The sequence below is a fragment of the Arachis hypogaea genome, chromosome 17, assembly GCF_003086295.3.
Source record: "Arachis hypogaea cultivar Tifrunner chromosome 17, arahy.Tifrunner.gnm2.J5K5, whole genome shotgun sequence".
In the NCBI taxonomy this organism is placed as follows: Eukaryota; Viridiplantae; Streptophyta; class Magnoliopsida; order Fabales; family Fabaceae; genus Arachis; species Arachis hypogaea.
The window spans coordinates 4,418,326-4,443,813 of NC_092052.1; the positions used below are offsets into that span (position 1 = coordinate 4,418,326).

Genomic DNA, 25,488 nt, shown 5'->3' on the forward strand with positions numbered 1-25,488 from the left:
TTATTTGTAATTTGGTCTCACTTCTAATAATAAATACAAATAAAAAATTTATTACATGCATATTTATATTTTTTAAATTATATTGTGAAATGATAAATTAAATTTTTTATTTATAATATTATTTAAATAGTATACGCACATACACGTAAACCGCTACTGGCAATAGCGGTTTACACTCACACACACATGCACGTAAACCGCTACTGCCAGTAGCGGTTTACACTCACATACACACACGTACAGCAGCGGTTTACACTCACACACTCACACACATAAACCGCAGCTGGTTGTAGCGATTTATGCACACTTGTAAACCGCTACTGCCAGTAGCGGTTTACATAAAATAGTGAAACAATGCATTTGCGTATTAAATTTGGAAACAACGTATTTGCGTAATATTGGGGTCAAACAATTTAGATGCGTAAATTACCCAAAAAATTATGAAAAATTCTTAATTTCAATTCTCACTCCTTGGCTTTAACTTTCGGCGGATTACTCCCTCTTGTAATTTCAATTCTAAATACTTGTAAGATCAGCATTCTTAATTTTAAATTTTGGTTCCAAATTCCATCCTTTATCCTTCATTTTAATTTGAAAAAAGATAATTTTTTTTTTATCGTTTTTCGAATTGTTACAATAGCTCAAAGTAGCTTTAGAGGCTATTTGTTTACACATTTTAGTCATCATAGTTGCAACACTCTTTTGCTAAACCAGATTAACACTTTGATTTTGTCTTTTGACTCCATTATTTAACGTTTTTCTTCCATGTTTATTGATGAAAGATTTTGATTTCAACAAAAAGTGAACCACTTTTTCTTTGATTTGTTTTACCCGAAATAGTAAAGCTTCAGTAACAGCAGCAAAGATTCTCAAAGCTTTGTCCACATGCTAAACCAAAACTTAGTTGTTGAAAAGACTTATCTGCATTAACAATCTCGCTACCTTAACAACAGCATTTCTGCCAACTTCTGCGAATTCTTATTTATAAATATGTTTAATAGAAATATTTTTGTAGATGTGTCTAATAAAAATGTCTTTTTTATGGTTGTGTTTAATAGAAGTGTCTTTATAGATATATTTTCTGGATATGTTTCTTTATTTATGTGTTTAAAATATAATAATTAATTATTGTTGACAATAAATTGACAGATAATATATTGGTACCCTATACTTTTCTTTGCATTAATAGTCTATATTTCAGTCTTAATTTTTTTGTCTAACTATCAATAGCATAGGCAAGATATTTTTTTTATTAGTTTGCTCAACCAAAAATTAATTTGGGCCAACACTACGAGCATACATATCAAACAATTCTTTTGGACTTTCAAACTCAATCAAATGATCTTGACCCAAAAAAAAAAAAAAAACTCAATCAAATGATGTTTGTTATCATAAAAAATAAGATTTATTATTTTTTAAATTCGATAAAAAGGTTTACGATTTAGAATTTAAAATTAATATAAACAAAATAATTTAAAAAATTGGCTAAAATATATATATATATATATATATATATATATATATATATATATATATATATATATTTGTCGATATCATCTCAAGAATGATAATGCACTCTAATTTGATAAAATTTGGTTATAGAGCAAATAAAATAGCCTTTCCCTTGTCCGATTACACATCAAATGAGCAAATACTACTTTATTAACATCATCTGCTTCATTAATCTACCATGTAACTTAGAAAACTGAGTGTAGAACAATCTTGTACAACTAACTCCTTAATGCTGTAATTGCTGCCCTGATTTTTTTTATATGTTCATGAAGCTCCTAACAAACCAATCCACTATCACTAATAAGTAATAACCAAGAATACTTCTATCAAATGCATTGATACTTTTGGTGTTTATATATGGCCATGATAAATGTTGGCAATCACGAGTTTGAAGCTTTTAGAATCATATGAAATCTTGAGCAAGCGTTGTGGATACCCTAACTCCTTCACCGATTGGTCTAGCAACTCAACAATCCTTGGATGGTGGATCAATTTGATGGGCACCAAAATCTTCTCAAATGCTCCATCTTTTCCCACTAACACTGGCACACAATCCCTGCAAAGTTTTCCTCCCATTATTTTCATTTAATTTATATGCAATTCATTTTCACAAACCTAAAGATTTGTGCATTACATATATATATATATATATATATATATATATATATATATATATATATATATATATATATATATATATATATATATATATATATATATATATACAAATATACAAGTGATAATTTGTTAAGTGTTTTTTCATGTTAGTTGAATGGTATATATGTAAAGCAAGAAACAAAAACAAGTCGTTTTAAATTTGAAGCATATGCAGATAATATATATATGCTGTTATGGAATTAGATGCATGAGGGCACGCCACTACAAAGACAGCATAAACGCAATTAAATTCATTTCGTACTCATGAAGATGGAATGGAAATCCATATCAAGCAAACTCTTGCTCTCTTGTCATATATATCACAGACTTTATTAGGAATGCCAGATCATACATTGTGGTCTCTATATAATCTCATGTTCATGGTCCTTCTACTTTATTATCACAAAAGAATTCGTTCAAGTTAATTGTGAGAAACTTATCGTGTTTTGTAATACATGGTGGAACAGAGTACATAGTTGGAGAAATTGTTATTGGGTTATAGCAAGAGTCCCACATCGAGGAGGTGAAATGAGGGAGTATGGAAGGTGGAGTTATAAAAGAGAAGTGTGTGGAATTGAGAAACATACTTACCTGGACGGGGTCAATGGGTGATCAAGAAGGCCTATGGCCTAGGCTGGTGACTTCCATTGCACTTGGGAAGGGTGTCAGCCTAAGGTCTACCCAAGTGGTGGAGCCTACGTCATAATTTGTAGTAGTGGGGGCCTGCGTTCGCGCGGCCCCTATCCAATTCTAGTTCAAAAATAAACCTGAGCCCATCTTCCTTGATGGGCCTTTACAAAGTATGTTTTACACTTTTTAGTTAGTACGCCATAATTCCGATCGTGGTCCTAGGTTTTAATAATAATTATCATTATATTATTTATAATGGATTTGAACAGGTCAAAATTATCCAATTGTAACATTTGGATGATGGTGACATTTCAGTCCTAAACTTATTGGTTTTATAAGGTGGTAGAGGGTTTGAATAAACCACTAGAGGCTAAAAGGATTTAAATGAAAAAACATAAAACATGAAAGGGAGTTGCGGTTTATTCACATCCATTATTTCATTCCATGTAACTTTGGAAACTGAATTATAAAAATAGATGATGATTATTTCCAACAACATAAGTACATAACACTACAGAGTAATAGTAATAATAATAAGCTTATTTTCTTTCTTCAATTTCTCATGATAATAATGAACCTCCTTTTTTTGTACAATCTTTATATAGATGGCCATATGAATATTTAGCTGACTTTATATATTTTTGTTGGATTTATATTTTGAAAATATAGGAAACAAATAATCTTAATTACGAAAACAAAATAAAGTCAACCAATAAACTCTAATTTGATAAAAAGAGATATAAAATAAAGTAGGATGTATCATGATGTTATAACAACTTTTCTTTATCCATTAAATTTTTTGTTACGATATCAAATTTATTAAATTAAACTCAGTTTACATTGGCGGTGTTTGTGATTCAGTTTAATTTGATTTTGAATAAAAACTCTATATATTGACGATATTAAGTTTTCATTACTGAAGAATTAGTTCAAGTTAATTGTGAGAAACTTAATGTGTTTTGTAATCCATGGTAGAACAGAGCACTTAATTGCTATTGGGTTATGCAAGAGTCCCACATCGGAGAGGAGAACGAGGGAGTATGGAAGGTTGAGTTATAAAACAGAAGTGTGTGGAATTGAGCAACATACTTACCTGGATGGGGTCAATGGGTGATCAAGAAGGCCCATGGCCTAGGCTGGTGACTTTCATTGCACTTGGAAAGGGTGCCAGCTTAAGGTCTACCCAAGTGGTGGAGCCTACATCATAATTTGTGGCAGTGGGGGCCTGCGTTCGCGCGGCCCCTATCCAATTCCAGTTCAAAACTATTTGTTAGGCCATTTTTGTTGGGCCTTACAATGAGCGTTTGGTTTTTCTAATTTGAACTTATAATTATCCCATCCCAATATAGTATGTAAAACTACTAGTGGGCCTAAATCGTTTGATTAATTTTTGTTGTTTTTATCTTGATTCAGGGTTTACAATTTACATTCTCAACCTTACTTCTCTGTCCAAACTTTCTCAACCTTACTTGTATGTAATAGTTTTTCATTTATATTGTTAGTTCCATCAGAAAAATACCAATTTAGTCCAAGCCTTACAATTGTACGTTAAATAAGTGTTAAAGCTTTAATAGTAGGTTTTAATAATAATTATAAATTTTTATAATGGATTTGAAAATAAGGTATTGCAAAAGCCTGAAATATAAAATACACAAAAGGGATATAAATATATGGTGATAAATTATTGTATGTGTGGGCGACTGGCGCAATATCTAGTCTTCCCAATTTGCACCTGTGTTTGTTAAAATTATCTTTGAGCAATTGTTTTTGAAAAATACATTAATAAAACATTTGGAAATCTGTATAACAAATCCGTTGTCGTCCAGCGGTTAGGATATCTGGCTTTCACCCAGGAGACCCGGGTAGCACTTTTGTTAGGATTTTGATAAGATTCAAAAAAAAAAAAGTTAGACTACATAATATTTTATTTTTAACGCAGTTATAAAATCTTCACAGATTATCATGAAGTTACACACATTTAGCAAACACTATTTATTTGTTTTTTTTTCCGATATGAAACTTTTTTCTCTTGTTCACTTGACGAATGGACAAATCATTCATACAGATGGCAAGGTGACAGCATGTATATGCATCGCATGGCAAATACTTATCTGTTAGTAACACAAAACAGTAACATACCAATCTTTGATATTTCTGTTTTACGGTAACATGCAAGGGAATCCTAGCTCTCTGCACTAATTTGGCATCACCAAAAGGGAGTGGATTCTCAGTGAAAAAAAAAATGAATATTATACGGTGTTTAATCTAACCATCCATTACTCTTTCTCTCTTATTTATTTCTTGTCCCACTTATAGAATCAAAGATGAAAGATCACACTGGATTCTGTTAACTGTTAAAAAAACTGAAGAGGATCTATTTTCAAATATCAACAAGGTTTTATTAAATAACAAGCACTGCTAACTGCCAAGTAAAACAGGCTGCTACTGTAAAGTTGAGTGTTGAAACCAAATGCTACCCTATGTCATCATCAAATTCCCATTTTATCATCTCACTTTTCAACAATTGAAAGCTAAAAGATATTAACATTCAAGCAAGTTAAGATTTTAACATCACTTGTAAGGGCAATAGTCCTGAAGAGAATATATTTTGACCATTTTAGTACCAAAGATTATTTTATCATTCATGCACAACTATATGGTAAATAATACAAGAAGAAAGGAGCATTGCCCAAGTGACTGTGTAATTGTGTTGCTTTATCTATGAGCTTTTGATTATTGGATCTAAATAACATAGCTTATTCAGTCACTGGTAGTTCTCATTTTTCAGGGAAATTGCAAGGGACCGAATCCCATTATGCAGTTCTTCTACTTTCCAAAGTCTTCTCATATTCTTCAATGGATTTAAAAAGCTCAGAGAAGTTGCCTTTTCCAAAACCCCCACATCCACCTTTTTGGTACACCTTTCCTTCTTCATCCTTGAGCATGCATCCAATTCTCTGAATTATCTCTATAAAAATGGTTGGCCTGCAAATTTAACACAAACAAGAACCAATCATCATTCATAGCATAAATAAGAACAATATCTCAAAATGATTATAGTTGGTCAACTACTATATAGTCCTAGATTCAAACATAATTTTCATTTGAAGTTGATAGTTGAGAATTGTGAGATCATTTGACTTGACTAAATTATAGACTATGAACTTCAGGCGAAGACTGCAACTAAAATGCGCCGCCGCAATTGCAATTATGATTCAATGAAATTCACTGACCTATCACCAACAGGTTTGGTGAAAATCTGAAGCAGAGTGCCCTGATCGTCCCTATCAACAAGAATTCCAAGCTCCTCACACTCCTTAATCTGTTCATCACTCAGCACATCACCGGCACGCTTCTTCAAGTTCCGGTAATACGTTGGCGGCGGAGACGGCATGAACTGAAAACCGCCGATGGTGCTTCTCTTCCTCATCTCCCTCAGAGTCCTGAATATGTCTTCGGAGACCAACGCCAAGTGCTGCAACCCTGCACCTTCGTTGTGCTCCAGGTACGTCTCAATCTGGCTCTTCCTCTTTGTTCCGTACACCGGTTCGTTCAACGGAAGAAGAACCATCTCATCGTTGCTCGCAAGAACCACCGAGTTCAGCCCTGACTCACTCGTTCCAACGTCCTCCGCCGTGAACTCAGCGAACTCGTGGAATCCGGTGAATTTCTTCAAGTAATTCACTGCCGGCGCCAGCTCCGGCACGTTCCCGACGGCGTGGTCGAGTCGCCGAATACCGTAATCTAGCTCCGGGAACGACGAATCAGCCTCCACGGCTTCGAATCCAGGGAGGAACCGTAAGGTAGGATTCAGGTTTGATTCTCGGGTCGGGGCGGAGTAGCTGATGTAGCGGAGAACGACGTCGCCGTAGAGATGAACCTCGGCGAATCCGACGCTGTTGTCGAGGAGAACCGCCGGAGATACAGGTTTCGCGCCGTTGGCGACGCTGGCGGAGAAGGCGGCGGAGGCGTCTTCCACCTCGATGGCGACGGCGCGGACGGCGAGGCCGTGTTTAGCTGCGAAGGAGTGGCAATCAGAGGCAGAGAAGGAGGGAAAGGAAGCGGAGGCACCATCGCCGGCGATTGAGGCGGAATAAGGAGCGGAGAAGAGGAAATTGAGGTCGCCGGAGCGGAGGAGGTAGGAGGCATGAACTGCGTTTCCGGTGGAGAGGTCGGATTTCGCTACGATCGGCATTCCGAGGCCCCAAGAGAAGCGGCTGGCGGTGTTGGTTGCATCGGTGCACCAGAACTCCACATGGTGGAACCGGATTACCTTGAAGCGGTCCGATTTCGGGTTGGTTCGGACGAAGTTTTTGAATCCAACCAGCTTAAAACCCAGTTCGGGGGAAGACGAGGGAGCGTTTTGTTGCGTTTGGGTAACCATGACTGTGTGGAGGGAATGTGATGGAAAGTGCTTCAAGTTGAAGGTGGTAATGGTGCTAATAAAGTGTGGGATTGAGGAGGGAAGGGTGACACGTGGAGGGTGTTGGTTGGTTGAGAGGATGGGAATTATGGGCGGGTTGTGTTGCGAGTTGCAATATGTTACGGCATGTGCATATGTATATGCTGTAGCCATAGGATGACAGGTCAGAGATTTGAGATGATGAGGACGAGGAAGAGAGTATGGAAGGACAGTGACTTGGAGTTGAGTTTGAATCTCTAGATGGATAAGATAATCATAATCATAGTCATAATCATATCATCAAATATTCAAATGTGGTTTTATTAGCTTGGCTAATTAGGCATCAGCTGCTCTTTTGGGTTCACTCAACTCAACCCCAGTCTATTATGGCTAAACTTGACAAGACTTGACTAGGTTATGCTTATGTCTAAATTCGAGTAACATTATTAATTTTAACATAAAATGACATTTTACTCTATGATTAGTCCGTAATCCTTTATCAAGTAAAGGTTATTTAATAAAAATAATTTAAATTCAAAATTTTTAATAATTATTCATTTATGTAAAATAATAGACAAAATTATTAACAGAAACACTAAAATCTACAAATAATTAAAACTTTTAGCGTACAATTAGTACATAAAAAGGTTGGTAGAAGAGATTAAAATGGATAAATTTGATCATTTAATACTCAAAACGGTTATCTCTCACTATCCATGTGGAGATAACCATTTTAATTCTCTTCCCACTATCCTATCAATCTTTTCAAACGGTTATTTTTATTTTTTAAATTTAAATCAATTTAATTGGATTATAATTTAATTAAAATTTTTTTAAAATGAATATGTTTGATCAATTTTAGTTTAAATTATGATCAATTGGATTGATTTAAATTTAAAAAATAAAAATAACCGTTTGCCAATTGTTAGGAGAGATCGATGGAAATAGTGGGAATAGAATTAAAACGGTTATCTCTCATTATCTCATCAACTTTTTTGAGTATTAATTGATCAAACATATCCATTTTAATCTCTTCTATCAACCTTTTTATGTACTAATTACATGCTAAAAGTTTAGATTATTGATATTATTAATATTTTTTTATTATTTTCAATTTTTTTATAAAAATTACATGTATCTCGCTTACGGTAGATATTTATCTCATATATACAAAATTATCTCGTTTCCAGTATAAACGAAATAAAAAAAAATATTTATTTTGATAAATATTTTTTAAATTATTTATTTCAGTAATTATTATAATTAATTTATTTATTAAAATAAAAAATCCCGTTGGAGACAGATTAGAAAATAGAACCACGTTGAAAAAGAAAATATGATTAGAAAATAGAAAGTGGCTCATCAATGTTTGAATGAAATTTGCTTTAATTACATGATTTATTAGATACTTTTAAACGTGATCGGCCACCTATTAGATAAAGAAAAAAAAATAAAAAAGAAAATTGTGCTACACCTATTAACCACCTATTGTCAATGTAGCAACATCGTCAAATACGCAACGTGGACACGAACCTGACGTAGGCTAATAGCATTCTTTTTTGTAATTATTTTAGACCACATAGTGAGCTTTTTTTTTCTTTTTCCGAAAAAATATTATTTCCTAAGGTAAATTTAAGATTTTTATGGAAAAAAAAACATCATTCAATGAAATTATTAAAAAGATGTACAATTACGTCAATATCTTTTTTTTTTTTTTTGTCATCCAAGCGAGGGCAAGTACAAGTTGGCCCCGTCGTGAGCTTCAAAATTTGCAACGTATGAGCAAAAGATAACGATTTGTTGCAAGCACATGTGATCACCGAAGAGTATGACCCCATCCCCCTCCCAATTCCCCACACCTCGATCCCACAAAAACAAAAAATATGAGCCACTTAAATAACAATAGAAAGCTTTCAAGTATACAAATACCAGTGTTTAAATAAATTTTAATCGTTAATTTTAATTATATATATTATATATATTTTTATAAATATAATTAAAATTAACAGTTAAAAATCACTAAAATAACCATGTATCGATACACTGGAAATTTTTCATTAATAATAATAATAATAACGACAATAAAAGATCCACCAATAAATGATGAAATCAAAATCAGTTAATATTCTTCATTAAGATAGTTGCCAATTGTATGATTTCAGTCACACTCCATCCAATCTTTTCTGCTAAAAGGTGACAAATATATGTATGTAGGACCTACCACATATTTTTGCCATTTATCAATCAGACCTATGGATTACTTTAACGTAGTTTTCCTAAGATATATAGAAAAAATTGAATAAGCAACCAAGTTCATTTCAAACACAACACGGCAGTTCTATATAATAATCATTACCATGTGATTTACCGAACCCACAAACCTCCAAAGGTTTAAATGCCATTCTACATCATGCCTACTTTCACCATCTCTCATCAGAATACCTCAACTGTAAACAAAATGACTAAACAACAACTGAATGATTGATAATTACAGAAGATAGAGACTATCAAGTTCAGCGTTGTATACAATTTAGTAGGCTATATAACTATATATATCTTCATAATACACTTACAAGAGGATCATCCTCATTTTTATTATTTTGGAGAGCCAATATATGTTTCTGGAATGAAGCTGCAGCCTCTTCCCTTTTCTCTAATTGTCCAAGTTTGTCGTATACCATGGCCATCAAATAGAAAGCTTCAGCTGCCAGTTCATGAAACTGTGGACCACACATGACGAAATGTAAGTATATAATGATAATACTGCCAGTACAATGCTAATACACAAGATTACATAAGTTTGCTTACCTCCAAAAGTTGGAGTTCATCAGATGCCTGTCTTAATGAATCTATCACAATCTCGTAATTGTCAAAGACTGAAAGAATATAAATCAGCTTTGGTATTAAAATGGTTACAAAAATCAAATATATTTAAGCTTATATGTAGAGTTACGAGCAAAGGCAAACTTGCATAGCATAGTCTATAAAAGGGTTTACAATCACATACCACAGAAGTTTGTATCGGATAGATAGCACTTTGCTTCAACAATATAAGCCCGTGAGCGGAGCTCCAAACCACCATGACCAAGAATCATTGGGAAGGCTCCATGGACAAGGTTCAAAGCCCTTGTTGCATGGCTTGATCCAAGAGAGAGCCACAACTCAGCTAGAGTAAGAGTAGCAGAGGCTTTTAGAAGATCCAAATTAAATGACTGGCAGAATGAAAGGCTTGCTAATGCATATGGAAGGCCTAGAACTGCGTTTCCGGATTTCTGATAAGGAAAAAAAATTGAAGGCTTTAAAGTAGAGAACAGACAGCAATAGGAATGCTGGCACAATATACTGTCAATCATTTAGGTTGTTTCAATATCTCACATAAAAAGTATACACAATAAAAAAAATATCATAAGCTAGTATACATTGAAGAATATAAAAGATATGCATCAATAATCACGACCCATGACAAATATTTACCTTAAATGAAACCATGGTGCTGTTTAATGCCTATATACAAACACAGACATCGTCTATGGATCTACCCAAGCATTTCCTTACTCGACTTTTCTTTTCTCCCCGATTCTACTGGCTTAGAATATTTTGCTCCATACATTTTTTGTTTTCTAAAAACTTTGAGAATACACAAACCAAAAGTGTGTCAAATAATATGACCACATTACCTTGTGAATTTCAGCAAGTAAAAGAAGAACTGAAGCATTCTCAACTTGCAGATTGTACTTGTAGCACATGCAGAAGAGGGAGTGTGCCACAGCAGCGGCCTGGAAGAATAATATGCCAAATATAAAAGGTGAAACGCAAAGTTAGGAGGAGAACAGTTCCCTTTAAACAGTGAGTTCTCTTTTAACACTAACACTAGCAGCAATCAGTACCTTTTTCTCCTTCCTGGATAAGAAGCTAAGGTCTAATTCAGCCAAATTAAAATATTTTGCTTAATTATTATTAGGAAATAGGAGCTGTAAAATAGCTGGGAAAAAAACCTCTCGGAATTGATTGGCTGCAAGTAATGTTCGAGCATGCCGAAGGCTTGCTTCTGTCTTCAGGTTCATATCTACACCGGTTACTGGTGATGCCAAAACACCCAGTTCATCGCATAGTTTCTGGGCTAACTTCAAGTGTCCACTGCATGATGCTCATGCCCAATTAAGTTATTAACAATTCATAAATGACAGCTGCTAACAGAATTTAAGGTTCTGAATGCACACTTACCGATGTAAAGCATGATCATGAAGTAGCTGCAACTTGAGTAGTAAGATTTGTGATTTTGAGACAGAGAGAAACTTCTCCTCTGCGATTTTAAGGGCGGAAAAGGCCTCTAAAAAGACAGAAAAATGAGAAGATGGATCAGTACAACAACAACAGTAAGGAGGGGAAAACAAAAAGCTAACTTAAGGTCATAAGTTCAAGCCGAAAAATAATATGTTTATCAGGTTATGTTGCCTACACTACAACACCCCCTTGGGTGTAATCCCTTCTCTGACACACTTACTCTGGCTGATGATATAGAAACTATTAGGGGGGAAAATAGAATGAAGCATGGAAGCGTACAAATATAAAACAAAAGGTGGAAATATTTTCAAATTTAATGCAACCATTCCAACCTTTGTATCCTTTGAAGACTGCTAAATGTTGAATGAGCTTTACATATGCTAACGCTGTATCTGAGGAACTGGGAACCAATACGAAGTCAACACAAGGAGGAAAAAAATTATTGGTAGGTAAACAGTCATCATTTTACTTAATAAACAACGGGGATACATTCAGCTTAGAAGCTACCTTGATGCATCAGCAAAGCAAGTTGCATGTACCAGTGCATTTATGTGAGCCAGCGGAGTGCTGATGAGAAATAGAAAAAATAAAATATGAAATGCAAGCCAGTAGGCTTTCAAGTTATTACAAAAATATGGAAATGATTAACTTTAATGCTCATGAAACTAGAATTATACTTTCCTGAAAAAGCACACAATAATAAACCATGAACTTAGCTCACATATACCTAGAAGACAGATATGAACTTACCTTCCGTATAACTCCCATGCAGTTGCCCGAAGTAGATAAGATGAACCCAATACTTGCATAACAGATCCTGGAATTGAGGTTGGTTGTGCACAGAATTGGGAAACATTAGAACTGCTGCCAGATCCATTTTCTGGGCATAGTAGTAAAGAACCTGTTGGCTTTGGTAAATTCCTAAGCCAAGCTGTACTGAAAGCACCATCAATTGTCATTGCAGAACTCTCATTGCAAAAATCACTGATGAGATGAGAGCTCAATCTGAGCTCCTGTCAGTCATAGAACAAGAAAATGCATTATGTGAAGATCTAATTCCTTTTGTTCAGTAATTTTCATCCACTTATAATAATTACAAAGATTTCTACTACCTTGCAAACATTAACAGGGCACGTACTGAGCTTCATGGAAGCTTTTGGACCAAAAGATAGCAAGGGCCTCTGGACATGCTGCAAGAATATACTACCATGATGTAAATAAATGAGATCATATATAATTTCATGTTTCAGTAACCACTATCAAGATGTTAAGACTTCAGAACAATTTAACTTTGTGGATCTTGAAGAAATGTAAATAGGAAAAAGTACTGGATGCAGAAAGAGAATGTTTAATGTAGTAAGAAAATCTCATTACCGTTAAATCAAACTTGGCCATTGCCAGATGGTTGGAAGCCACCAACCGTTTTAATTTCAGACTTTCTGCTCTCTTCAAAGAACCTCTCAAGAGAACAAACAATTGTTGTTGAACAGAGAGTGAAATACCTATGCTCGTAAAAAGTGAGTATGATGATCCTATCAACCTAGCTGTACTTGAGATTCCGTTCTCAAAAAGCAAGTTTGAGATAGCTGCTAAAGTGTATGCAAGACAGGTATCATTGCTTTGCTGCATAGATTAAAATTGTCAATCAACACAGCATAACACATAAGATACATTTTGGGTTAAATTACAACATCTGCTAATAACATTTATTTTGACATGAACCTATAGTAGCATGTAGTCAATAAGGCAAATTTGGCTGTCAACTTAAATTTTGTGCCAATTGTTAAATGCTACTATTTGGCAACATTGTTGAATAAGCAAAACTAAAGTTTAGATCTCTCACCTGCTGAGAAACACGAACTGCTTCTGTCAAAACCTAAACATGGTCAAGCAAAATAAGTACTGCAGTACCACACAAGTAGTAGAATAATTATATTGGCTTAATAATGAGCTGAAGACTAGAAAGGTAGGAATAAAAAACAAGTGGTGAAATGTTCATAAAGCACACCTCTAAAGCCAACTTTGGATGCCCAAAGTGGAAATGCATCATCCCCAAACATAACAAAGCAACTTCATATCTTCCAAAGCTATTACTACCAGCTGGAGGGACAAAATCAAGTCCTTCGGTCCCTGCACTTTTGTCCACCAAGTAACTGATAAGTGAGGTTGTGAAAGGATATGCTCTACAATTTTATTTGGCTATTAATTCACTCAAGACTTGGTAACACAAGAGGACGGGTGGAGAGAAACTGAGGTTATAGAAAAGTCAAATGCAAGCAAGTTGAAGATACTCTTCAGTAATAAACAACAACTTGAAAGGGATTACAATCAGTTTAGATGATTGAAGTTGCACTAGAAATCCATTAAGGATGAGATGGCGCATAGCAATTTCTTAGGTAAAGTGTACATATTATAATTGAATAATTGTCATGAAAATTGCTACACAATTCCTGTACAAGGTAAAGTCAACCTTTTGAGGAAGTATTACACAAACAAATAATGGTTTGACGATAAGTTACAACAACCGAGAAAAGTGATACTTCGCAACATAGTGCAACAAGGCCTCGTTTGTACCCAACATACTGAACATAGAATGATCTAAAGCTCTCATCCAACATGGACACCAGGCACAGTGATTATGCCTTTTTACCTCTATCACTTGCTTTAAAATAACTAGTCACCAAATGAGGAATTAACAATTCATTGTCCAATTTCAATATCAGTAGAGAGACTAGAAAAGAACCAACAGTTCAACTACCTGTAATCGAAGTAGCAATGAAGATTCTCCAAAGCAGCAATATAATCATCATGAGAAAGACTATTCAAGTAGCTCAGAAAGTGAACCTAGATGGATGTAAAAATCAATATCAGCAAACTTAAAGAATAACCAAAAAAAAAAATGAAGCCCATAAATAATACAAAAAATAACCTCCTAAGCTTACTCGATGTAGTTCAGGTGCCAACTTCCGTAGTTGTCGTAGAACAATTTCAAACCCATTCAAAGAGACAGCACCTCCATTCCTACAACAAGAATAAAAAATGAAATTTACTATAGATGAAAGGCACTTCTACAATTCCATATTCAAATATATCAAGAGAAGTTCAAGGCCTACAAGATGCATACTTTTCAATTATATCCGCTTGCTCTTGTAAGTACCCTTGCACCTGCCAGTTTGTGCGCAGGAATACTGCACCACTAGGATCATCATCTCTTAGCATGTTACTTGAAGGATCTCCATAAGGACTAGCTACTCTAACTTTCTCACTCTGTTTAGATGCTGAATCAACCGGAACATCAATATCTGTGTTTGTAAATTTTGACCAAGCACAGTTAGATCACTATGTCAATAAACAGGTCCAAAAAAAGCATAAATTATAAAAAGTCCTTGTCTATAATATTCAGACGCCTTCGTGAACCAGGATGAGTTTATTTAATGTTCTGATTTTATGTTTTTATTTTCTATCTTTAATTAAAGGATAAACTATACAAAATAGCAAACAGAGAACAGCCAATCACAACCATACCATCAACTAAACTCAGAAGCGTATTTGGTACATGAAGATGGAATGGAATTCTTTCATTAGCCTCCTTTCTTGCTTCAATTTCTTCTGAAACCTTTTCATATACAAAATTCTCCAGGTCCATGTTCTCATATTCTGAATACGTCTCCAAATTACTACTAGAATCATCTAAACTAGGTGCTTCGTAAGGAGGACAATTTGAGAATTCTTCTTTACAGTATATCCCTATGTTTGTCAAGAGGTGGCACACACCCTGAACATTCAAATAAAGTTTCAAGGAGGATAAGATTTCATCTTAAAGAAAAACATTAAATATGCACTCATGAACTAAGCATATGTGTGATTGGGGGGAATAGGGGTGAGTGAGTGAGAGAAAGCAAGAAGTTTATGTGGAAAAATATACTGAGAAGTATTAGTTTAAAGAAAAACAGTTATTGCTAAAGACTCAAAATTGCATGTTAAGTTCCCAATAGCAACTTTTTTCATGAAAAAAAGAAAATCAGGGGTGTCATGCTGATTTCACCACAAACTTCATTACATCACTGCATACTCATTCAAAGGTAAAGCACGTCTATGACGCCATGATGGTAGCGGCTAGTACTAGAAATAATGAATACAATGGAACATCAGAGAAAACAACTATCTAGCCATACTCTTCTTCCACCTTTTATTGTCATATGCCATACCTCAAATGATAACAAATTGAAAGCAAGCACACAGCGCCGAAGAAATATGCCCAGGTTACTGTTAAGGTCCAAAATAATTTGGTCATCTTCAATGGCACCCGAATCAGGACCCCCAAGTATTCCTGCACAATGTCATTTTTAGTATTAACAAATCTCGTTCAATCTAACAAATAACCGCCAACCAGCTGTGTAAATAAGATGAGGTCTACTAACATCAATACTGTTCAACCCACCTCGTATATCAATAAAAAAATTAAACAAATCATCAGGTGACGACAGAGACGACAGCCTAGTCATCAACTGATCAATAATCCAAGTCGACATCCAGTTTTGGCTCATCATTCTCAATTGATGGATGAGTTCATCCAATTTTGGTTCCAATATATCATCACACGACTGCATAGTCACCAACATTCTCAAACAATTAAAAAACCAATCACACAAATCAAACTTTTCCATAGACAAATATGACATAAAAATTCAAGTTATCCTTGATAAGAAATGAAGAAGCTAGGAATGGAAGTTAAATTCGAAAGGGAACCTTGGTGAGGGAGAGCAAGAACAATCCGAGGCGGTTGTGGTGGGCGACGGAGGAGAAAGGGAAAGGGAGGGAGATTTGAGCAGGGGGAGCGTAGATCTTGAGGAGAATGCAGACTGAAACCTTGTGGGGAGTGATGGCGAATGCACCTGGTTGTTTGAATATGCCACTCATTATGCTTGCTTTGTGTTTGTGAAAATGCTTAGCTCAAATTGAGTGTGTGGTGTGCAACAAAGCGAAGGTGAGTAAGATTGAAGCTCCGATGGCTGAGGGATGAAGAATGAGGATTTTGAATAGGGTTTGGTTCTGGCTTTTCTCTGTGCTTGGTTGCTGGTACTAGTTCCCACTCTCTCACCAGTTTTTTCAATTGCAAAATTCATAAGGGAAAAACCGCCAACACTGAAATTTACTCTCGGTCTCTCCCTTCCATTTCAATTCGAAGGATTTATAGAGAAGGTTCTGAGAACCGGACCCATCATCAAACCGCTTTAGTCACTGGTTCACTGGTCCAACCGGTCCAACCGTGGTTCAACTGAAGAAAACTGTTTTAGAATAAAATTTAAAATAAAATATAGATCAGCTCTTATCAACACAATAAAAAACAATCAATAAATCATCAACACAAAATTATAGAACATGTTTATTGCTATAATATAAAATTATAGAACATGTTTGTTTAATAGTTAATACATTGATAGCATTAAACATTTTCCAAGCATCCAATCAAATGTATTTTCAGATGATGGTGAAAATTCATAAATTGAGTCGTGTAAACCATCTTTAGAAAGATAGCACAGAGAAATTAAATCTTATAATATTAATTAATATCAAACAAAAAAATGCAGTACATATAATCACTGATAATCAGCACGACTTTGAAACATGCCATGCATTCACCTTTTTTCTTCATAGATATAAGTAACAATTACAAGGGATGGAAAACAAATAAACTGACCATGTCAGCAACATTGGCCCTAAAATTTGAAGCAAAGGCCTCTGGAATATATTGAGGAAGAATTACAATATACACAATTCCTACCATAAGCTTCTACAAGAGGAAAGTATTTGTATAAATTCAAAAACAGCCGCTCTCATCAACACAATCAAAAACACCAGCAGCACAACAAACAAAAATTCGAAAACAGCAGAGCCAGAAATTCAAAAACAGCACCATAGCAAAGCATTTCTTATCAATAATTTCAACAAAAACAAAACCCCTGTAATCTTATCCATGATTTCACTTTCAGAAATCACAACAGAGAATAAAAAGAAAAACGTATTGTTCTGAGCACTGCCACTAACCTTTGATAGGGGTTGAGCGCGACGGAGAGCAGGACGACGGCGAGCAGCATGAAGGCGGCGAGACAACGGCAAGATTGGTTAAACAGTTAACTAGTGTCAAGAAGTTCAAGATTGGCTACACAAAGTTACTTAGTTATTAGGTAGATATTTTTGGTTAGCTTACTAAGAAGTTCAAGATTGGTTAAACAAAGTTCTCTTTTTCAGTTTTTAAGCTCTGTCCATATTTTCTTCTTCTATCAATCACAGTCTAAACACAATTTCTTCTACATCAGCCTGAAATGTATTAAAAAATTATGATTTATGACACAAACAATATGTCTAATTACCTTAACTTAATCTTCCTTTTCCCATGGAATAAAGAATTCATGAAAATTAATCAGACTGTTATGAATCAACACAACAACAACAGCAACAGCAAAATATATATTTAAAAGAATTCATCAAGACAATCACAATCGAAGCACAATTAAATCACAAAATAGGAAAACACAACACAGCAAAACCAGAAGCACATCACTAATCATAATCAATAATCAAAAGACATTCAATAATCAATTATCACAAGACCTTCAATAATCAATAATCAGCAAAATAATCATTCAATAAAAAATAAAAAACACACAAAACAGCAACACAGCAAAACCAGAGCTCATTCAATAAAAAATCACAACACACAAAAACAGCAATACAGCAGAACCAGAGCTCATCAGTAATCAAATAATCATTCAATAAAAAATTAAAACACAAAACATTCAAATAATCAGCAATCAAATAATCATTGAACAGGGCATAAATAAAAAAGCGCAGAAGAAGTGAGCAGTGAGCTAACCTTCGAAGTTTGGGGTTCTGAGCAGAGTGCGTTGCTGCGACGGACGACGCCGACCACACGACGGCGAGCAGATGAAGACGACAGATGGGCCGAGCTCGCGGAAGGAGCGAGCAGGGGTTGGAGACTTCGAGAACAGGACGAAGAGAGAAGGGATGCGGGCGACGGACGGCGGCAGTAGCTCGACGGACGGGCGGCTGCCGTGGCTCGAAGAGGGGCTAGGGCTGGAGAAGGGGAGTGATTCAAATTTCAGAGTTCTGCTTTGAATGAGAGGGAGTGAGAAGTGAAGTGAAGTGAAGTGAGAGTGAGAGTGAGAGGCATGGCTTCATTCAAAGCTTCACACATTCAGTAAGCAAAAGTGCAAAACAACGCCGTTTCCTTCAAACTGGCCGGTTCCAGTCACGGCCGGGTCATCGGTTTTTTTACCGGTTTTTCAATTGACGGTTTCCGGATTTCGTATGCCTAACCGGACCGTTATTATTATCGGTTGAATCGGTCCGACCATTCAATCCGGTTTTTAGAACATACTTTAGCTGAAAAAAATAATTTCTATGGACTATTATTGTATGAAAAATAAATTTCCGGTATGAATAGAGAGATAGTTAAATTATATAGAGAAATAAATATAATATTTTATGATTTTTTTTGAAAAATACAATTGTATGTACTAATTAATTTCAACTTAAACTATCGTGTAAAGGATAATTCGTACTTCATATTTTATATGAAATTCTATAATCTATTGATGAATATCAATGATTTTCATTCAAAAGATGAATGTGTTATTCACTTATTCTTATATTATACGTTGATTATAGTATTAATTTTAAAACGCAATTAATATAATTATTTACACTGTTCTAACCAATGATAATTATATATTTTTATCAAGTTTTGTATTCTGTAATCCTGACCAAGTTGATTAGCACTATTTTACATCTTTGATACGGCTCTTACCTCTAGAGATAATTATTTAAGTAAAATAATTTTGATAATTTAAAAACACATATTAACCATTAAAATTATTTGTGTATAATACATGTTTAAATTTAACCATACTTCAATTCTAATTAATAATTTATGCTCTTGTTATTGACAATTAGTTCGACTTTATACTCTTACAATTTATTCATATCATTTTTAAGTCGTCTTACATGAAACCAATCATACTAGTAAAAGTAAAAGGAAGTTTTTCACTAAAGAGAATAGCGGGAGGCATGAGACAAAACTTATTAACGTGGATTATGCCTACTTGATGACCAAAAATAATAAATTCTGATAATTCTCTAACATTCTTCTATAATAGTATGCAACAATGGGAAGAGACCATTCAATAAAATTAAAATCACTTTGATTTATCTTACTGTAGTGTAATCTGTAAATGAGCATGAGGGGCAAAGCATCTACCATGAATGAGTAGCCCCATTCATCTTTAGAGGTAGTGAGCAACATCAATCAACTTAATGCCTTAGAAAATTAAACACTAGTAAGAAAATCTATATGGACCTCATCGTTTAAACTTCTAGAGTCTATGCTCCATTAACCACAAACCTTGATGAGGAAAGCATTATCCAAACAAGCTCATCATGCATTGCTATCAAGAAACGAATAAAATCTAACAAAGATACATCGGATGTTGAATAGTCAAGTAGTCCTTTAATGATAAAGGAAGAAGGGAGCCATTATTGGTGAGAACTGAAAAGGATTGTTGACCACACCGCCGTGGGGTGAAGCTTCGTTTGCACAGAATTTGCCAATGCATTTGTTGTCAACTCCAACAAGCTCGGAATGAAGAGATAGTCGGCAGCCTACAAAATATTTGAAACTCTTAAGAGCATGTAGACAGTCTTTTAGAAAATATGCACATCATAATTAATGTCAAGAACAAGAACTGAGTATGTATATGACATAGCGTTAATAAATTCACCTCTTTCAAATTGGAAAGAGTATTTCTGTTACGCTCCAAGAAGAAAGTGGCCCATCTCTTAAGAAAAATGACTCACCAGAAGTCGATGACTTGTGAAAGAATGTCTCTATCAACGGGCACCTCGACTTCATGCAAATCAGGATTAGAATCAATGCGGTCTTGCAAAAACAGGGATTCAGCAGTAGCAACACTCTTGTCCATCTTCAACTCAGGTCCATCGCAGCTTCTTAAGCAAATCCCAAGAAGAAATCCACGGCAATAGCCACCACTAATATAGCGGTTGCACTTATCATGCTTCATGAGCGAAGCCATAGAATTCTGCAACCAAACATAAGTTTTATGCTTCTAGCTCCAGTCACTCCATGAAGAATGAAAGAATGTCTCCTTGAAGAGGGAGGCATTCTTTTTATTCAATAAAATCACTATGGAAAAAAAAGGTCTTTTGCTTTAACTATCTATTTCATTTTCTGTATTATATTTGCTTTATATTTGAACAAAATACTAACTAATTCCCTTTTTTTTTCTAATACTAAACTGATTGACCTCCTATGCTCTAGCAGTCACCTTTGCTAATACGATCACAATACTCCTCACAATTATTGATGTCACTTTGAATGATTATGAAAGGGAAAGCACCTACCATTCACATCTTTAAAGGGAGTAGACACCAGACACCTATCAAATTCAAACCAGGTGAGCAACAACATTTTATTTTTGAAAGAAAGCATTATAGTCAGAAAAGAAATAACCAATACAAAAATCAACTAAGTTCAATCAAAATAATATACTTATATACATAATCGTTTACAGAGTAAGGCTACATTTACAACAACAAAATCTTATCCCACTAGATGGGATCGATAGTGCAATATCCAAATGGATGGATTCATCATCAATTGCTACTACAAACCTTCAAATAGAGAACAAACTGAAGTTTACCAAGAAAGTAAACATAAAAATGGGGAACGATCAAATCAAGTAGTCCTTTGATTAACAACAGCATACCAATTTCCTACTTGATGGCCAACCCTACTCTGTGAATTTAACAAAAAGGGATGAGAGCATTCGTGAAAATGATAGTTTCCCAGACAACACCGATGCCTTATCAAGGGGCCTCGTCACCAGATCTGTCACCTCCTCAGTTGTAAGCAGCAACAGGCTCGGGATTTCAAGAAAGTCAGCAGCCTAAACAACAACAGTGACAGCTTTGAGTTAATTTGCAAATTAACATGGAGGAGATCAAAAGATTAGAAAACTTTTGGAGCATGTACACTAACTAGTAAAGGAAATTTGCTCCTCTCAAAGACAAGTATTAAGCAGATGCTCAATCTAACAATGAGAACCACATATATCATGATACACACGTCATAATGGATAAAATTCAGAAACTTTCCTAAACCGAGCCCAAAATCTAGGGTGATTCAGATTAACTAAGTAAGTGACATATCATAAAACAAGCACTAGAGTCATGGGTCATCCAAAAGCATACCAAATAAAATTCGTGCTATGTTGCATATAATATGAAGAACAAGAAACAGATGGTACATGACAAGATCAAAGAAACCAACCTCGTACAATTCGGAGAGAATGTCTATGTTATTCTTCAGGAAATCTGTGACCCAGCACCGGAAATGATCCACAACCACAAGGCCCTCCTTGATCCGGCGGGAACCATATATCTTATGGAAATCCCATACCTTACAACAGAAGTCAATGACCGATGAGAGTACAGGGCTACCAATGCTCACAGGGATCTCAGTCCACCAATCACTGCACCTAACACAGCGTCTTAAAAACACAGATTCATCAACGGCAACACTCTTATCGATCTTCAAGACCTTTCCGTCTTGGCTTCTTAGGGAGACCTGGGCAAACTGCAGACGTTCGTCGCCCCAATAAAGAGAAAGGCAGACTTGACTGAAGTCAGGGGACTTCATGAGAGTCTTGAATTCATTGTGATGGTCCCTACCCAAATCCCCAATCTGAGTGAACCATATTCCGAAGTTTTCACAGGCAACCTTATCCAAGCCTCTAAATAACTTGATGTTATTCAATTCCTCCAGAATGGCTCTACCGCGTTTGTTGTTGCCGGCCATACCACAGAAATAGTGGAACATTTCGCTGGACAAATTGTCATTGAGGTGGCCACCATCCTTGCGCTTTTGCACCTTACTTATTGATTCAAGCAAGCTTGGGATCTGAAGATCTTGCGCAGCCTAGAGGATCCAAAGTAATAATGAAAAAGGGAAATCAAATGTATTAAGATTTAAGGGGAAACGATTTCTCATTGAAGGAATAAGCTAACAGCTGCAGCCTACACTACATGCTTCCACAGAGTCTAATTCAAAATCAAATTCTAACCGGCTAACTAACTAACGGCATCTAACAGAATGCGAAAGCTGACCTGATGCAAATCGGGGAGAACGTGGCTGTTCCGGTTGAAAAAGGCGGTGGACCAGCCCTCGTAGTGGGCGGAAGCTTTGTCGTGGGTCTACTGGAAATGGTGTTTCTTCTCCAAGAAGAGGATGACCTGAGAGAGGACATAGCTGGAGACATTAGGCACAGGGATGAGTCCATCGCCGTCAACCACCAAACTTTCTTCAATAGCATCAGCGTGGCCCTTCAAAACCCCAGATTCAGCAACAAGTCTGTTATCGAACGGAACAAGTTTTAGAGGCTTGCACGAGCTTTTTCTACCACTTTCGTACCAACGGTGGAGAGAGTAGCAGAGATTCAGGAATCCGTCATCATTCGCAAGAGTGTAAAAATGAGCTTTCGCAAGCACATAATCATTGTAGAACCTGGTTTACGGGGTAGACGAGAGAAAATGAACCAATCGCTAAAGGCTTGACAAACACTGACGCTGTAGAATCTCGATTGCTTCAGTTGCAAAAATCCGCTTATTAGTTCTTCCCGCAATACAGTTCCGTCGTTGCATGCATCACAGAAAAAGTCGAACAACACGGGATACATCAATCCAGGACACAAGAAAGAGAAATCAAAATGTTGTTTCTTAGGCACAGGGATCACTCCATCGCCGTCAACCACCAAACCTTCTTCCATAGCATCAGCGTGGCCCTTCAAAACCCGGCTTTGTTTACCACTTTTGTACCAACTGTAGAGAGTCCAGCAGAGATCCTTGAATTCATCGTCCTTCGCAAGAGTGTAAAAATGATCTTTCGCAAGCTTATAATCATCGTAGAGCAGACGATACTCGTCCACGTCAAGAGAGAACGCAAAAAAACCTGGTTTACTGGGTAGACGATAGAAAATGAACCAATCGCTAAAGGCTTCACAAGCATTCACGCTGTAGAATCCCGATTGCCTGAGTAGCAAAATTTCGCTAATTAGTTCTTCCCGTAATACAGTTCCGCTGTTGCTTACGTCACAGAAAAAGTCGAAGCACAAGGACAACCGCCCGGAAGACAAAGGAGAACGCTCCATGAATAAGATAAAGTGGAGAAGGAAGAGGAAAAGCCGGAACTGAACCCCTCACTGCCTCTTCAAATTTGGTTTCTGACTGCCTGGTTTACGGGCTTTCTTATTCTACATGGAAAAGGGGCCAGTCCCCACGGTCTGCTGTACTCGAATGTCAAATTCGAACTGCTATTTTTATATTTTTCCTTTTATAAATGATCCCACTTTAGTGACTTCTGTTAGCACCAAGATTGTTTCTAGTTTGTTTTGGAAAATGTTGAATATAAATAGTGATAAATTATGAAATTACCTTATAAACTTATTAAATATATTGCAAAACATTAATATCTTAGCTCAATATCCATCTAAGTAGTCACCAAAAAAAAAAAATATCCATCTAAGTGGAATGAGGGGATGATGTGTATTTATTTCATGACCTATATCTCTCCTAATAGATTATATAAATGGTGTTATTTTTAAAGAAATAGTATGTTAAAAGTTAAACTTTAAACATTTTAGTCTTAAAAAATTTTATTCAAAACCGCAGTTTATATAAAAAAAAAAAAAATAGGACACCGCTATAATTTGATTCAATTTAGAAGATAGTCTAAAATGTCACTTTCCAACTTAGATTATTCGAAATCTGAAATTCAGTGGCAAATATGATCTAAAGAATTTCCTAGACATTTATTATCTGCTGGAATAAGCGTGTTCTTGCATCATAGTTGAAGAGCTGTCATTCTCTTCCCTTTATAAATTCTCTCCATATATAAAGCTAACTTCAAAAGATTTCTTGCTAACGCAAGAATAAACTTTGTAGAAAATCTTTGGTATTAGGAAGAATTATATATGGCCATTAAACGATCAAGAAAACGAACCCAAGAAGAAATCCACGGCAATAGCCACCACTAATATAGCGGTCGCACTTATCATGCTTCATTATATATGGCCATTAAACGATCAAGAAAATGAACCCAAGAAGAATTATATATGGCCATTAAATATTTTTGGTGATATATGATTGGTTATTCGTTATCTTTTAGTAACAGTGTATGAAAAATAAATCTAAGAATAATAATTTTCATTGTATGACAACCAAAATTTTTAGCTTCCTACTATTTTTTCATTGATTAAATTAACAAGTAACTGAATTTTTCGCTAAATATATAGTAAAAATTATGCATAATCAATTATACAGATGAGTTATTAAGGACATGACCATTACCAACATCTTGAAAGAAGAGAAAGCTAAATCGTATATCCAAGAAATAAATTGATCAACTCCATCACTAAAGCAAAAGGTACACGTGAAATTCAACTACAATTTAGATTCTAGGGAAGAATATAATATTTGGATTTTACCTAGATAATAATAACTAGTGAATAACGTAGGGAAATTAATCTTGGTTCTAGAGCAGTAATATGCTTTGGTGAATGGTCTAATCACAAGGGATGAGAACATTTACACTCAGGACTCAGGAGTAGTTATATTTATTTTCAAGTTCAAAAGCAATTTAAACTAAGGCTATACATAGTTATGGTTAGTCCAAAAACTAAGTCTATTTTTTGTTAAACAAAAATTTAATTTAAATTAATTAACTAAATTAGTTTGACATGATAAAATCGATAATAAATCGGGTTTTATACTAAAAAAATCAGTTTTTATATCAAAAACTGGTTTTTATATTTTTTTAATAGTAAGATGTCATAAAATCTAATCACTAAATGTTGCATAAATATTTTTATAATAATACTAATAATAATCATTGAAACATGTCATGGCCC

At 35.2% G+C, this 25,488-nt stretch overlaps 3 protein-coding genes, 1 long non-coding RNA gene and 2 other non-coding genes across 12 annotated transcripts; 3 read left to right on the top strand and 3 right to left on the bottom strand.

Annotated features, from left to right (window-relative positions):
• The first annotated feature begins 2,752 nt into the window (after positions 1-2,752).
• LOC112768544 (U1 spliceosomal RNA) lies at positions 2,753-2,913 on the top strand. Its single transcript, XR_003185958.1, has one exon. It is a non-coding gene; the product is annotated as a U1 spliceosomal RNA (small nuclear RNA).
• Positions 2,914-3,884: 971 nt separating this feature from the next.
• Positions 3,885-4,045, top strand: LOC112768556 (U1 spliceosomal RNA). The gene has a single exon (XR_003185969.1). It is a non-coding gene; the product is annotated as a U1 spliceosomal RNA (small nuclear RNA).
• A 1,369-nt stretch (positions 4,046-5,414) lies between these two features.
• LOC112764180 (4-hydroxyphenylpyruvate dioxygenase) lies at positions 5,415-7,642 on the bottom strand. Its single transcript, XM_025809720.2, has 2 exons — positions 6,033-7,642; positions 5,415-5,784 (listed from the first exon to the last, which is right to left on the bottom strand). Exons 1-2 carry the CDS (start codon positions 7,373-7,375, stop codon positions 5,613-5,615), a joined length of 1,515 nt encoding a protein of 504 aa, XP_025665505.1. The 5' UTR covers positions 7,376-7,642; the 3' UTR covers positions 5,415-5,612.
• A 1,871-nt stretch (positions 7,643-9,513) lies between these two features.
• On the bottom strand, positions 9,514-18,709 carry LOC112764861 (anaphase-promoting complex subunit 5). 6 transcript variants are annotated; one of them, XM_025810663.3, is made up of 22 exons: positions 18,363-18,709; positions 17,534-17,806; positions 16,235-16,773; positions 15,927-16,089; positions 15,694-15,815; positions 15,011-15,260; positions 14,610-14,787; positions 14,428-14,506; positions 14,244-14,329; positions 13,494-13,620; positions 13,329-13,361; positions 12,860-13,108; positions 12,598-12,675; positions 12,236-12,498; positions 11,993-12,052; positions 11,818-11,885; positions 11,426-11,531; positions 11,197-11,338; positions 10,879-10,977; positions 10,209-10,473; positions 10,010-10,077; positions 9,514-9,921 (listed from the first exon to the last, which is right to left on the bottom strand). In XM_025810663.3, exons 3-22 carry the CDS (start codon positions 16,403-16,405, stop codon positions 9,760-9,762), a joined length of 2,769 nt encoding a protein of 922 aa, XP_025666448.1. In that variant the 5' UTR covers positions 16,406-16,773; positions 17,534-17,806; positions 18,363-18,709; the 3' UTR covers positions 9,514-9,759. The 6 variants fall into 6 exon arrangements, with proteins under 6 accessions (XP_025666448.1, XP_025666449.1, XP_025666452.1 ...); XM_025810664.3 differs by having other exon boundaries at positions 17,534-17,648; positions 18,363-18,706; XM_025810667.3 differs by having other exon boundaries at positions 16,235-16,763; positions 18,363-18,696.
• LOC140181027 (uncharacterized) lies at positions 10,469-12,551 on the top strand. Its single transcript, XR_011875531.1, has 2 exons — positions 10,469-11,047; positions 11,163-12,551. It is a non-coding gene; the product is annotated as an uncharacterized lncRNA (long non-coding RNA).
• A 984-nt stretch (positions 18,710-19,693) lies between the features above and the next one.
• On the bottom strand, positions 19,694-24,271 carry LOC112764301 (SKP1-like protein 1A). 2 transcript variants are annotated; one of them, XR_003183087.3, is made up of 6 exons: positions 22,691-23,962; positions 21,855-22,502; positions 21,292-21,471; positions 20,927-20,961; positions 20,363-20,604; positions 19,694-20,167 (listed from the first exon to the last, which is right to left on the bottom strand). XR_003183087.3 is itself a non-coding variant. In XM_072223318.1 (3 exons), the coding sequence occupies exons 2-3, from the start codon at positions 22,401-22,403 to the stop codon at positions 21,316-21,318; spliced, it is 705 nt and encodes a 234-aa protein (XP_072079419.1). In that variant the 5' UTR covers positions 22,404-22,502; positions 22,691-24,271; the 3' UTR covers positions 21,052-21,315. The 2 variants fall into 2 exon arrangements, 1 of the variants encoding a protein (XP_072079419.1); XM_072223318.1 differs by lacking the exons at positions 19,694-20,167; positions 20,363-20,604; positions 20,927-20,961 and having other exon boundaries at positions 21,052-21,471; positions 22,691-24,271.
• Between the last annotated feature and the right edge of the window lie 1,217 nt (positions 24,272-25,488).

What these genes read in the sequence shown, in the direction of transcription:
- LOC112764180 (XM_025809720.2), bottom strand. Translation starts at nt 7,375, where the DNA reads ATGGCTACAGCATATACATATGCACATGCCGTAACATATTGCAACTCG. An exon ending in ACCAAACCTGTTGGTGATAG is followed by an intron (nt 5,785 to 6,032) that starts GTCAGTGAATTT and finishes TTAAATTTGCAG; the next exon opens with GCCAACCATTTTTATAGAGA.
- LOC112764861 (XM_025810663.3), bottom strand. Translation starts at nt 16,405, where the DNA reads ATGAGTGGCATATTCAAACAACCAGGTGCATTCGCCATCACTCCCCAC. An exon ending in TTTTTTTATTGATATACGAG is followed by an intron (nt 15,816 to 15,926) that starts GTGGGTTGAACA and finishes GACATTGTGCAG; the next exon opens with GAATACTTGGGGGTCCTGAT. An exon ending in GCCCTGTTAATGTTTGCAAG is followed by an intron (nt 12,499 to 12,597) that starts GTAGTAGAAATC and finishes TATGACTGACAG; the next exon opens with GAGCTCAGATTGAGCTCTCA.
- LOC112764301 (XM_072223318.1), bottom strand. Translation starts at nt 22,403, where the DNA reads ATGTTCCACTATTTCTGTGGTATGGCCGGCAACAACAAACGCGGTAGA. An exon ending in TTCTCTCCGAATTGTACGAG is followed by an intron (nt 21,472 to 21,854) that starts GTTGGTTTCTTT and finishes GTTGTTGTTTAG; the next exon opens with GCTGCTGACTTTCTTGAAAT.